Source organism: Leptonychotes weddellii, chromosome 7, assembly GCF_054177405.1.
Source record: "Leptonychotes weddellii isolate Sample4059 chromosome 7, ASM5417740v2, whole genome shotgun sequence".
Taxonomy (NCBI): Eukaryota; Metazoa; Chordata; class Mammalia; order Carnivora; family Phocidae; genus Leptonychotes; species Leptonychotes weddellii.
In genome coordinates, this window is record NC_138375.1 from 36,971,403 (window position 1) to 36,985,344 (window position 13,942).

Consider the following 13,942-nt stretch of genomic DNA (forward strand, 5'->3'; position numbering starts at 1 on the left):
AACTTCTATGCCCTGGCAGCACATTTATTAACATACAAGTTATTTCAGGTCAGGCAAATAATTTGGTCCCCGTTACATGCTGTGGAAACTTAGGTAAATTAAGAAAACATGAAAGTATATAAATGATCATGTAAAGAGAATTTGGAAATAATAATAACAATTTAAGACACTTACATAATTAAATTATAATATATCCTATATAATTATAATATTGTTTATTATTATTCCTACTGTCTTATGCTAAAAAACAATTTGGTAGGATTCTCTTGCAATCTGCCAAGCATAATAGCTCTGGATTTCAATTCTCCTTTATACAAAAAAATAAGGGATAGGATGCCTATATCTTAGAAAAAAGAAAATAATTTCTGTGAATTCAAGGTAAATTTTGGTCAGTATTTCTGGATTGGGGTTCCAGTGCCAGATTTATCTATTTGTACTCATAAAATTTGCACCATTGATCAGCAAGAGGCACAAACAGAATCTTGTGGAATCTTAAATTTAATAGCTTTGGTAGTGAAAGAGAAAGTACCATAGAAAGCGAGGCTATATATTTATCATCTGTTCCCGAGGAGAATGATGAAATGCGGTCTTTGATTTTTAAAAGATATTATTATCAAGGCCCTGGATAATCACATGATTACTTTCAATTAAAAATAAGTAAAGGAGAGACTCGGAATTAAAAATGTGTTACCAGTGTTCCTCTCTAATACATTATGAAATTTCCCAAAAATGTAACTAAAATTAACCCAAATTTGGTCAGATTTAGAGTAAATGGCATGACTAGGAATAAGTTTGCTACAAAACATATGGGTTTTTCTGGATGATGTTCAGGCTTTAGCTAAACCTACTGCAATGCAACCACGATCTGTGCAAGGTTCCATGTCTCTCCACATAATAAATCTATGTCCAGATGAAAAATAGAGAGAAACTAAATATGATAGGCACCACTTTCTGCCAGGAAAAATAAAAAGTATTGCTATAGAGCAATGAACATCTTTGGATCCTGTCTGCAACTTCATTAAGTTCTTATGGCTTGGATGTTTTTTATTCTTTCCCCATTTATAACATGAGTACTCATACAGATATTGAAGAGGGTTCACTCCTGAAATGAGTTCTTTATTGCATATACACCAAAAAGTGCTAAAAGCATAGATCTGATCTCCTCAAACTGATAAACACTTTCAAACATAGGTGTGAAAAACCAAGATTCGAGTTCCACCACTGCTGTCTGAAACACTTGTGGTGAGAAAGATAAAACTTTCAAGGTCAAAGCTCAGTCTTCAGAATCTTCTTCCTTCACCAATGCCATCAGAATATTTCATCTAGGCTTCTTCAATCAAAGCCATTAAAATGGTGAAGTTTTCTTTTTTTCCTCTATTTTTCCTAACAGCTGGGGCTTATATGACTTCAGAGTGTAAGTACCTCCTAGACCCACCACATTTATGCATCAAATGAATTTCTAGTGATTGTGTTATTATTTAGAAATGAAAATTTTTCCCAACCATGTCTATCCCTTGAAACTGTATTATCAATTATTAAATTTATTATACTATTTTATATTATTATTTAATTATATATTATATATATTATATATAATATTATATATTATTAAGTGTACATGTGTTTATCGGTAAAATTATTATAGCCATTAGGAGATTGTAGGGTGGTTTTTTTTATCTTGGAAATGATATAATGACTATTGGAAGAAGAATTACATGAAATAATCCGCTTGGATCTTTCATATTAAATCTTTGGGTTTTCTTCTGTAGGTTTCGGCATGGAGATTATTGGAGGGCGAGAAGTGTCGCCACATTCCCGGCCATTCATGGCCTCCATCCAGTACCGCGGCCACCACCTCTGTGGAGGCGTGCTGATCCACCCACAGTGGGTGCTGTCTGCGGCCCACTGCCGCACCCGGTGAGTACCTGCTCTGACCTTGTGCGTTCTACCTCTACTGGCTAGAAGAGAAGCTCGCCTCTCCCGGAGAGAAGTTTGTTTTTTAACATTCTAAGTTTAATGAGCACTGTAACGTTTGAAGAACACAGATGTAATATCAAGGGGTATAAATAACAATTCAATCATATATATGTATATTCTTTTAATTGAAATAGAGTTGACGTATAATATCAGTTTTAGGAGTACAACAGTGATCCAACAATTATGTACATTATGATAGGTTCACCACGATTAAAGTATTATATTATTGACTATATTCCCTGTGCTGTAGTTTCATCCCTGTGACTTATTTATTTTAAAACTGGGAAGTTTGTACCTCTTACTCATTCGTCCATTTTGCCTATCCCTCCACCCCTCCCCTCTGGCAACTACCAGTTTGTTCTCCGTATTTGTGAGTCTGTTTCTCTTTTTTGCTGTTACTGTTTGTTTGTTTCTTTGTTATTTTGTGGATTCCACATGTAAGTGGAATCATATGGTATTTGTCTTTCTCTGGCTTATTTCTCCTAGCATACTATCCTCTAAGTCTGTCCATGCTGTAGTAAATGGCAAGACTTTCATCTACCCTTAGCTTCTGTGATCACTGACCAACTGGTGGAGTTGACTTACCCTCTTGCCCATCCAAGTTTTCCGCCCTGAGTTTTCCTTTTCAGGGAGAACTGGGCCACCTTTCCCAGGCAGGCCATGGGACAGATCCAAGTCCTCCGTGGAAGGCCAGGGAAGGCAACAACCGTGGTAATTGGGGCAGCGGCCTTCCTGACCTTGCTAGACAGCCTGTGTTTGTATCTCTGCTTTCCCATTTTACAAAAGGGGAATAATAATAGTAGTACCTGTTTCATGGGGTTTGGAGGATTAAATAGTACCTATTTAAATATTTTAGTATGCTTAGCACATATAGTAAGCAGAAATAAGTTGCAGCCATTATTGTTATAGGTACGAGAAGCCTGCGTGGTTAATGGATTTTTAGACCCCTCATGTTAACTTCTCTGCCCTGCCTCCCACCCCAGAGGCCTGAGGCCCACAGTTTGGGAATCACAGCCATAAGGGGGCAACAAACTTCCCAGCAGAAAAAGAGGAAAAAAAAGTTATAGATGATTTCTACAAGGAAAAAAGAGCTATTTTTCTGGGATACTTAGAACCAAAGCTTTTCTCAAAGTACATTTCAGTCTGTGATTCTCTTACTTCAGCTAAAAAGTCCCAAGCTCTTCTTGGGATGCTGCAACCTTTGCAAAAGGAAAAGCCATAGAAAACCAATTTGGTGTTTGTTGCTTTGTTTACTTGCTGGTTTGGGGGGATTTGGTTTTTGTTTGGTTTTTGTTGTTTTTGTCTCTATGTTTCTTTCTTCTGTCTCTTGCCTGAATAAGCCAAGGAGAGATGGGACTTTCTTTCCTTACAAACATTATAGCACTTCACTTAAGAATCTCTTGGCCATAATGGTTTGCTAACCAGACTATGGAGCAACTGAATTGACTTGCTTCTCCATGTCGATTGCCCACATTTTAATAAGACTAGACACAAATTTAGAAATTTTGAAGCCTGCAGAAAGTGAGAACTTCTGTTTTATTTCTAAATAGTAAGCTACTAATCTCCAGTTTAATATGACTACGTCATTCATATGGGGTTTCTGCTGTCATAGAAACCACCCTTGCGTCCCTATCACTTCTATCCTGTTCAGAACACTTGTCTCCGAAGGACCAGCGAGGCAGAGGGTGACTATCAAGAAATGTTCATTCAATTCAGGATATGCACATCTTCAAATATCCTTATGGCACACACTCAAGTGGATTCTAACCTCCCCAGACATAGACCTTGACTTATAAATGCTCAAGAAAGTCTGGGTAGAAAGAAGGAAATAAATAGGAAGACTTTCTTTCTTTTTTTTTTTCCAAGCCAAAAACACAGTGTGTGAAGTCCTTCACAAGCCATAAAGTGCTTTCCAAAAGTAAAATAATACTATTAATTTGAATTTAAAATTTTGTCAAGTGAACTTGACTTGATAGGAGTGGGTCCTCAAACTGACAAATTGGGGAAAAGAGATCTTGGAATTAAAAAAAGAAAAAAGAAAAAAAGAAAAGAAAAACCAACTCTTGCTAAATACCATTTTAAATGGCCAGAGTTTAAAGAACTCCAGAATATATGGATCAAATTTCCTCTCCAGGACACTTGGGTGTAAAAATGTAGGTGGATTGGTGCTTAGAAAAATATTAAGCTTTATGAAATCCAAAATATTTATGAAATAGTTTAATGGTGGCTTCCCACAAATGTACTCCCAAGTATCCTGGGGGAATACTTACTAACTTGAGCCTCTGCTCTCAGCAAAACGGTGAAGGAGGCCAGATCTGGGGTGCCCCCTTCTCACTCCCCATCCACGCAGCTCCTTACTGCGCCTCTTGGCCCCTCTTAGTTGCCTTGCCAACTAGAAAAGGAAACCAGTAAAAAAGCTTCTTGTCTAATCTTATTTACAGCATTTCAATTTATCAGAAGCAAAACTCTCACCAACTCTTTTCCATTGTTTTTCTGAATCTCACCCCTCACTGAGCATCCCCTCCTCTCACCTGCCTGGGCTGTAATTAGATGAACACCCCCTACCCGCCCCCCCCACCGCCCCCGCCGCAGCCCCTTCCACTTGGCCTCCCCACCATCTCAGACCGCCCCAGGGCATCCAGAGTAGAATGGTGTAGATTCAGGCCCCGGGGGCTTAAACCAGTTGAGCTTCAATCCCGCCTGCATTTGCATCCTGGAGCCTCCCCTTAATATCTGTGGGACTTTCTCAAGTTTGTTCATTCACCTGAGCCTCAATCTTCTCATCTGCAAAGTGGGGATAATCCTAATTATCACTTCCTCCCTCACAGGACTGTTGTGAGGTGTAAATGAGGGACAATATGTAAAATGCTTCGCACAAAACCTGGCACAGCACAATAACGTAGTAAGTGTTATATCATGTCATCAAGTTATTTTCTGTACCTTCCGTGGTAATCACTGAGGCACAAGTCTGATGATCCAGGCGTGCTGAGGATGGGACTGTAATAGCCCCTCTCTAACAGCCAGGTAATTCCCTCGTGTCTTAGACTAAAGAGCCGCCAGGGGGTCAGGACCCAGTCTTTGTCAGCCCTGGAGGAGTGGATCTAAGTAGAAACAAGGCTCAGTGCTGAGGCAAACTGGCAGAGGAAGTAAGGGGCTTGAAGGGGCTTGACATGGGGCTTCCAGAGTGTCATGGAAAGGAGCCCTGGACTTGGAATCACAAAAGCTGTATTTGAGTCCCGATTTCCCTACTTATCATGTGTGTCACCTTTGGCCAAAGAACCCTTCCACCAATGAGGACTATACCGCACATCAGCTTGAACAACACTGAGAAAGGGTTCTTTTTAAGCCCAATGGAAATAATGTTTCAGTAGACAGAAAAGGATTACTGTGAGCAACACTCTGGTTCCTGCTCTGCATGTAGTTCTGTTCCAGGTAAGTCCAGGGTGGGACTCAGAAAACTGCATTTTAAACACACATCTCCAGAGAATTCTGAAGCAAAGACCACCTGCGGAAAAACCCTACAATAAACAAATGAAAAACACTGGTATTATTACATTTCTGTGTGAATTCAGACCTGGGTTTAGCTAAGGAGAAGGCATCCTAAAACTCAGGTAATTCCAGGTATCCTGTGGGCAGAAAAAATGACCTTTCAGATTCCAGTTGGAGTGTATCAGGAAACAGAAAGTCAGAAAGCATTCATAGTCTGCTTGCGTTGTATTGGATATTAACATGTCCTAGTGGAGACAAAAATAACCAAAATATTTCAAAGGCATTAACTAATCAAGTACGTTGGTAAAAGATGAGGAAACCAGAAATTTTCTCAGCAAACATCCCCTAATCAAAATTCATCTTCCACACCCGCATTTGTACCCCACAGCCTTCCTTGTGTTTTTTATGCATGTTTCCATCTTTTCTGTTAAAGCAGTAGTCCTGGGGATTTGGTATCATTCTCCACCCTCCCCCCCACCCCTCCACAGTTTGGTTTTAATGAGTATGTTGAATTTGAATTTGAATCAATCCTAGGAAATCTGATCCACATCCTTTGAGAAATTTCATCCCCATCCTGATTTTGCAATAGGCAAACTTTTCAACAAATAGAGCTGAAATTCCCAAAATAAACCAAAATAAACTATTTTGGTAGAAACTGAAGAGTGGTCATTCCTGGCAGTCACAGTCCTGCCATAGGCAAACCCACCCCACTGTAGTCCTGAGCTCCTTCTTCGAACCTGAAACAACACTTTCTTCCTTTTTCTGTATGTTTCTGTGCCTTTTAATTCTTATTAATCTTTATGAATCCATATGTGGGAGTATGTGTGTGTTTTTATTTTTAATTGAAGTATAGTTGACATACAATATTATGAGTTTCAGACGTACAACATAGTGATTTGGCAATTATGCACATAATGGGATGCTCAGATAAGTGTATTTACCATCTATTACAAAAGTTTTTGCAATATTATTGACTATATTCCCTGTGCTGTATTTTTTATCCCCCTAAGTTTTTGTTTTTTTTTTTTTAAAGATTTTATTTATCTATTTGACAGAGAGAGACACAGTGAGAGAGGAAACACAAGCAGGGGCAGTGGGAGAGGGAGAAGCAGGCTTCCCACTGAGCAGGGACCCCGATGCGGGGCTTGATCCCAGGACCCTGGGATCATGACCTGAGCCGAAGGCAGACGCTTAACGACTGAGCCACCCAGGCGCGCCCCCCCCCCCCGCCGAGTTATTTTATGACTGAAAGTTTGTACCTCTTAATTAATTCCCTTCACCTATTTTGCCCATCCGCCCACCACCCCCCTTTGGTAACAACCACTTTGTTCTATGTGTCTGTGAATCTGTTTCTGTTTCTGTTTGTTTGTTTGTTCATTTGTTTTGTTTTTTAGATTCCACACATAAGCAAAATCCTATGGTATTTGTCTTTCCCCATCTGACTTATAATATTATAATAATAATCTGTCTTAATCCCTCTTTCAAGTGACAATGAAATAGTTACATGTAAACAAGTGTAAGTCTTTCTAGAATCTTCCTTGTTCCCTAAAGGATTTGAAGGAGCTTCCTAAAGGCACACATTAAAATGGGATTTTTTTTAATAGAATGCTGAATGCCCCAAGGTGTTGTCAAGATCTCAAAAAAAAGAAAACATTTCTATTTCCATAACTAGATGTAAATGTAATTTGGTCGACATGCAGTAAATCAAATCAATTGTCGCACTATCAAAACACTGGTACTGGAGCTGTATATGACCAGGGATAAGACAAAACAAAGCAAAACAACTCTTGTTTCTTTATCTAACTCACCTGTTTCTATCCTCTAAATCTCCACAATGGAGTTATCAATGGCTACTAACCCTACAGTGTCTTTATTTCAAACTAGCAATGATTTTTCACATTGAGGCAAGTCTTCCTTTCTTGTCCAAATTATCTTTCTAATTGACAGGACAGAACATAGCTTATCTGACAGCCATGTAATGGATCTTATTCTCCATATGGCCCTGAGATGAGGTCTAGATATACCAGATTAGTGAATGCAGAGTTGAGTCTTTACTTTTTAGTTATTAAAACACTTAATGTTGGGAAGATGTAAGAATTTTGGAGATTGATGGTAGTGATTAAAGAACAACAATGTAAATGTATTCAAGGCCACAGAACTGTACATTTAAAAATGGTTTAAATTATAAATTTTATGTTATGTATATTGTACCTTAATTAAAAAAATTAACAATGGTGGGTATAAATCTCAACCCACAACTCGAGAAATATAATTTCTTTTTACATAAATTAACAATTTTGTTGTAAACTTGATCTCAATTAGAATTTCATTCCTTTTCCCCACAGTAGGGTATAAGTTCTGATATTCTTTTGAAATACTAGGGAATTGAGGTGGGGTGGGTCTGAGAGCAGGTCTTTTGGCCCTTTATATCATCCTTTCATGCTTGGGTTCACTAAGACCTCTGTCACTCCACCTAATCCAAACAAGTTACTTTAAAGATGGCCTTTGTTCCTCTATGTTCTCCACCATTTCTACTCCCCACTGGGGTATTTGGGACTCGTTCTCTTCCTTCTATTCTCTTTGCTTTTTTTTTAGGCATGCAAAAGTCCAGTTTTTCAAAGTGATTTTAGGAGCACACTCTCTCTCAAAGAAAGAGGACTCCAAACAAACGTTTAAGATTGAAAAATTCATACCATTCTCAAGACTTACATCATATCGTAAATCAAATGATATTATGCTGATTAAGGTATGTAGTGTTGCCTTCCTTCAATTTCTCCAGCATTCTTATACAACATAGTTCAGCTGTTATATCATCTACAGAAAAGGATTTTGTTAGCACTGTCCCCATGTTTGAGGTAAACGTGACATATTCTATAAGGGCCCCTTTTACTTTATATACTGCCTTGAAAGAAACAAGAATTTATCACAAATGCATCAGGTCTGTGTTTAAACAAAGAAAAGCAACCCTGATGCTCGCATATGTGGGAGGGGAACATCCCAACAAGCCCAAAGATCCCCACTGGAAGCTTTTTTCCCCAAATGCCTTTATCATTAGCAAATGAAAATTGCAAGTCCTTTATACAACTGAGCCAACCAAGTGAATTCAGGGACACGTAAGTGAGTTATAACTTAGTCTAGACCATACTTAGTCTAGTCCAGACTTAGTCTAGACCATACTCAAGGGTATTATCCAGCAGGAAACAGCCCAGCCCTCAAAGTCATGACCTATGGATGTTATTCCACAGAAAACCATCTAATGCAGAGCAAAGGCCAGTTTGCTTAAGACTGGGCAAAATTCCTGCTCTGTCTAAGCTCCCTCCCTGAGCATCATTGAGCTCTACAGGGATTGGAGAGTATTTCAGAAAAGTAACAACCACAAATACAGCTGCAGGCTACCACCAAAGTAGATTCAAGAAGAGGGATGCCTTCCTAGACCAGAGGGACCACACATACATTGCTCAGACTAATAGCAGAATACTACTGGGGACAAATGATAATTTATGTTCTTTTCAATCTGTCAGCTTCACACGGCTGCAACACTTGACAAACATGTCCAGCTGCTCCACCCAAGCTCCAAAAATGATATCAGAGCTGGAACAAAATGCCAGGTTACTGGCTGGGGAGCCACCAACCCACAATTTTTAAGGACCTCTGATACCCTGCATGAAGTCACTGTTACGGTTATAAACCGAAAACTTTGCAACAGCCCAAGTTATTATAACCACAACCCTATTATAACTGAAGACATGATATGTGCAGGAGACACCAGGGGCGAGAAGGATTCTTGCCAGGTAAGAGCCCATCCATCAAATAGACATCTCAGAATGCTGTGCATGCAGTCGAGCCTCCATGTGCTCCTAGCCCAGAGGAGAGGTATGGAGAACAGAAAATCACAACTCCAGAGAGTTCCTCTCCATTCCTGCACTGAGTTCTCTATTCTTTCTCATCTACCAATGTGAATGAGTCATAAGAACTTCCCCAACACATAAGAACTCTTTAAATGTCCATGAATCAGGATGATAGACTGCATCTGATAACTTTTACAGGCTTCTTCCAAGGGATCTTACCATCCTTAGAAAGCCTACCAACTCTGAGGTCACTAGTGGTGTAAAATATAACTCCCTTCCCCCCCAAAAAAACCCACCATTGTAGGCAATCAATAGAGAGGTGTTGGAAAGCCCAGATGCAAAAAGCTCAAGTATATAGTATGTGTTTCTTAAATAATGTTGACAGATTGACTGAAAGGAAAGGAGGCATACTTTTCAGAATCTCTTGTTTCCCAAGGCAGTAAAAAAACATAGGTGTTCATGTTTGCAGGTGACACGTAGCACAGATGGATTACTAATTTTTAAGAAATTAGAATGCACTATTGACATCATACTGTATTAAGCCTTGTTGAGGGGAGGACATGATGCTTTCAAAGATCACCTGTATCTGCCGTGCCCCAAGATTGTCATCCCCCTCAGCCTCTCTTTCCATGGCAACCAGAGCACAAAGTGCTCCAGTTCCCCATGGGAGTGGCAGCAGAGGCAAAGGCTGCTCTTCAGATTTGAAAGCCCCCTCTTGTCACGCTGTCACTTTCCTTGACAGAATTGTAGTTACATGTTTAGGTCTGAGTCCTCAAGAATCCGTTCACGGAGCAAGTATTTACAAAGTGTTGTATTTGTGCCGAGCATTATATTCAATTACAGGAGAATGCAAAAACGGGGGAAAAAAAAAAAAAAAGGACAGAGTCCCTGCCACCAATGTATTTAGTACGATACATTTCTCCTCTCTGCCCATCTCAGTAGCAACTTGATTTCAGATCCGTGAGCACCAAGATGAAATCCACAATTTAAACATTTCTTTCATTTCAGTGGATTCCTTTAAATTTTATATCTACTCATTCCTTAATGAATAAAGTTCTATAGTCACTGATTATCAAAGGTTGTATATATAAGTAGTCCTAAACGGAGACAGGGATATGGACAGAGAGACAGACAGACAGACAGACAGACAGATGGACAGAAACATGGTCCCAGACAGAGATAGGGACACAGAGACAGACAGATGGACAGAATCATTGCCCTGGCCAGAGACAGAGACAACCCACACTGAGTAAGGGGCTATATCAGGAACTCTTGAGGACACAGAGAAACCAAGGACCCACATAATAATCCTTTGAGTAACAGGTAATTAATGGTAGAAAAAGTTCAATAGCTTCTCACCAAGTATCTGTCTATTTTCTTCTTTCTAGGGTGACTCAGGTGGCCCCTTGGTTTGCAAAGGTGCCTTCTATGCCTTAGTCTCTGCAGGTCGTAAATGTGGTGATGCCAAGAAGCCTGGAATCTACACCCTAATAACCCAGAAATACCAGGCTTGGATTAAAAACAAGCTTGCTCCATCTCAGGCAAACTATGACCACAAATGATTTTCTTGGGTCTACCAGTTGCTTGTTTTATTTTCATAAGATGTCCTAGAGGCCACCTTTGTCTTTATATGTAGTTGGATGTAAAGTAGAGCACAGCTAGGGTCCACTCCTGCTTCCGTAGGACTGATTTTGTCAAGGAATCAAGTTCTCTTTCACATCTGCAACTGCTGTGTTTTTACTATGCTGATTTCATTCTGAATAAAACTTAGAAGACTATGTCCTTATCTTTCATGCAAATGAGAAAAAAGCAAATGATATACTTCCCACTCTATTCACACTCCCCCAAAGGGCAAAAAAAAACCAAGCCTTCAGCCAGGCACCAACTTCAACCAGGTTTATGCTGTGATTTCTGCTGTGGTTTTACCCTAAACTGTGCTTTTAAAATAAGAAACAGTAAATTCAAACACCCCAATTCAAGTGAAAAAAGAATCATCAAGGCTAATACAAATATTTAGGATAGTACTTATTATTGATTTCTGTCATACTTCATTCCACACAGGATTTAAGGCAATGTACAAAAATATGTGCCATAAAACTAAATATGAAGTTAAAAATAATTTTTCCTCAAAAAATTAAAAATGGAAAATGTTACATGATCCAGAAATTCCACTGCCAGGTATTTATCTGAAGAAAATGAACACACTAACTTGAGAAATTATCTGTACCACCCCATGCTCACTGCAGCATCACTTACAATGGCCCAGATGTGGAAGCAAGTTAAGTGTTCATCAATGGAAGAATAAAGAAACTGTGAGATATATATATATATAATATTTAGTAATATATATAATATATATTATACATATATATGTATATGTTTATAATGTATATGTATATAATATATAATTATATGTAATATATATATAATATTCAGCCATAAAAAAGGATGAAATCTTGCCATTTGTGACAACATGGATGGGCCTCGAGGGCATTATTCTGAGTGAAATAAGTCAAAGACAAATATCCTATGGTCTCTCTTATATGTGGTATCATCTACAGAGAACGGATTGGTGACTGCCAGAGGTGGGCAGTTGGGAGATGGGAGAAATGGGTGAAGGGGGTAAAAAGGTAAAAAAAAAAAAAAAAAAAATTTAAATCATAAATAAATAAATAAATAATTTGGTGAAGAAACTGAAGCAAGGGGGAAATGAGACCTTTGAAGAAGAAGATGAAGACAGGAGTGTTACTACCCAAAGGGCCACCCTTTTCTTCCCATACTGTTGCTAGAAGGAGTCGTGTTTGCCTCGTATGCTTCACAGGAATCAATTCAAAAAGAGCAACACAGTCAGTTATATGAATTACAGTATCCAGGAAATAAAAATCAACTTATCTGCCCAGACATAGGACAACTGGTGCTGATACAGGGCCTGGAGAGGACTTTTTTGGGGGGATCTGTGTCAAGGATGCTGTTCCAGGGCTCCCACATCCCTACCAACTGTATCAGATCACTTGAGAAGATCCTTCTGTAACACACGTTGCCCCAACTCCTTGCTCAGACATTCAGACTGAATGGGCTTGAGGTGGGCCTGGAAGTCTGCATGGTTTACAAACAATTCAACTGATTCCTATAAATGGGCAAATCTAAAAAGCCGCTAATAGTGAACATCCTTAAAAACATCTTACAAGAAAGAACAATTGTTCTTTTATAAGCCCTTCGGTGTGAACCAAGGACTGCAGACCAGAGTGCAATTCAGTCAGTGTCCCGGAGGGTCTCACTGTCCTTGACTATGGCCGCCCCGTAATGAGAATCTGACAATTTCTAATCTGGTGGCGGAGGACAGGGGAGTCATTCAGGCTTCTCCTTCAACAGTCGGAAACCAAAAGGTTATTCTCAGTCTCTATATTTCATTTGGGTTTCAGAGGATGCATAGTGCTCATTTCTAGGTGCCACCATCGGGTTTCTTACATTCATATAAAAATGGATGCTTTTATTTGTTTGGTTGTTGTCATGGTCCTCAGGAACCACTCACCAGGACTACTCTACTAGAAATACTTTGACAAGTGGAAGCACTGGGTTTAAAAGGAACCTAATTAAAATTATAGAACTGCTTTGAAAGTAAGTAGTAAAAAAAAAAAAAAATAAGTGGTTAAAAAAAAGGTTCTTTCAGTATTCCATTTTGTATCATTTTGGTTCATTAAAAATATGCTGATTTTGACCGATAAATCCCAGACTGTATTTCCTAAGAAAAGAAAGGGGAAATTGCAGAGACTCTGAACTCACCATTAAAGAAGTATTATATATTTCATCTAAATTCCAAATCCAATGGAATATATAGTTACAAGTCTCTTTAATCTAGCAAAAGGGTGGTTGAGATTCCTTCTGATTGCAGTTGGGGAGTATCCTGAAAAGTTTCACTAAAACCTGACATTTGTTTTGATTTTAGACTCCATGCTGTTCCCATCCAATGGTCAAACTAGATAAGATTGCCAGAGAGGAAACTTCTGTCAACAGCTATGGCAGATCTGTTGACTCTTAAATTGGAAGATAAACAGTTTATTTTGACAAGTAGCTGATGATGGAGCCCACAATTGAAAAGTATCCCTCATCCTCCTAGGGAAGCAATATTTTATTAAACATATCAAAATCTTCCCAACATAACCTAAAAGAATATGGTGTCTTAGTTTGGGGAAGTTTGTCTTGGAGACAGTATTTGATTCCATCTATGACCTCAAAGAAAAGCTGAGAGTAAAAATGAGGTAAATATCTTGATTGTGAAAACTGCTCAAAAACTTTAGGGGAACATGAATGGCTGTTGTCATTCTAAATTATCCCACTTTTTCCTTTCTTCGTGATGTGGACAGAGCATATTTGCTTTCCCCCCAGACACTGAAAAAAGCTTCATGCTTTATTTTATGTCCAACCAGCTTTAATAGAAAGTGACAGCCCTAGAAATAGGACCAGTATCATGCATGAAATAAATCAATATAAATTCAGGTGGGTGACTAAACCAGTCTAGAACCAGGTAGCAGAATTAGTCCTACTGTCTGACCCTCATAGTTTTTGCACATAATAAATCTCCACTGATCCTGAGATGATAGGAAAAGCAGTGCTTCCCACTTGATTGC

General features: G+C 38.9%; 1 protein-coding gene across 1 annotated transcript; it reads left to right on the forward strand.

Moving 5' to 3' along the window:
• Nucleotides 1-1,235: 1,235 nt before the first annotated feature.
• Nucleotides 1,236-11,092, forward strand: GZMK (granzyme K). Its single transcript, XM_006747666.3, has 5 exons — nucleotides 1,236-1,414; nucleotides 1,770-1,917; nucleotides 8,062-8,212; nucleotides 8,988-9,257; nucleotides 10,703-11,092. Exons 1-5 carry the CDS (start codon nucleotides 1,351-1,353, stop codon nucleotides 10,874-10,876), a joined length of 807 nt encoding a protein of 268 aa, XP_006747729.1. The 5' UTR covers nucleotides 1,236-1,350; the 3' UTR covers nucleotides 10,877-11,092.
• The last annotated feature ends 2,850 nt before the right edge of the window (nucleotides 11,093-13,942 follow it).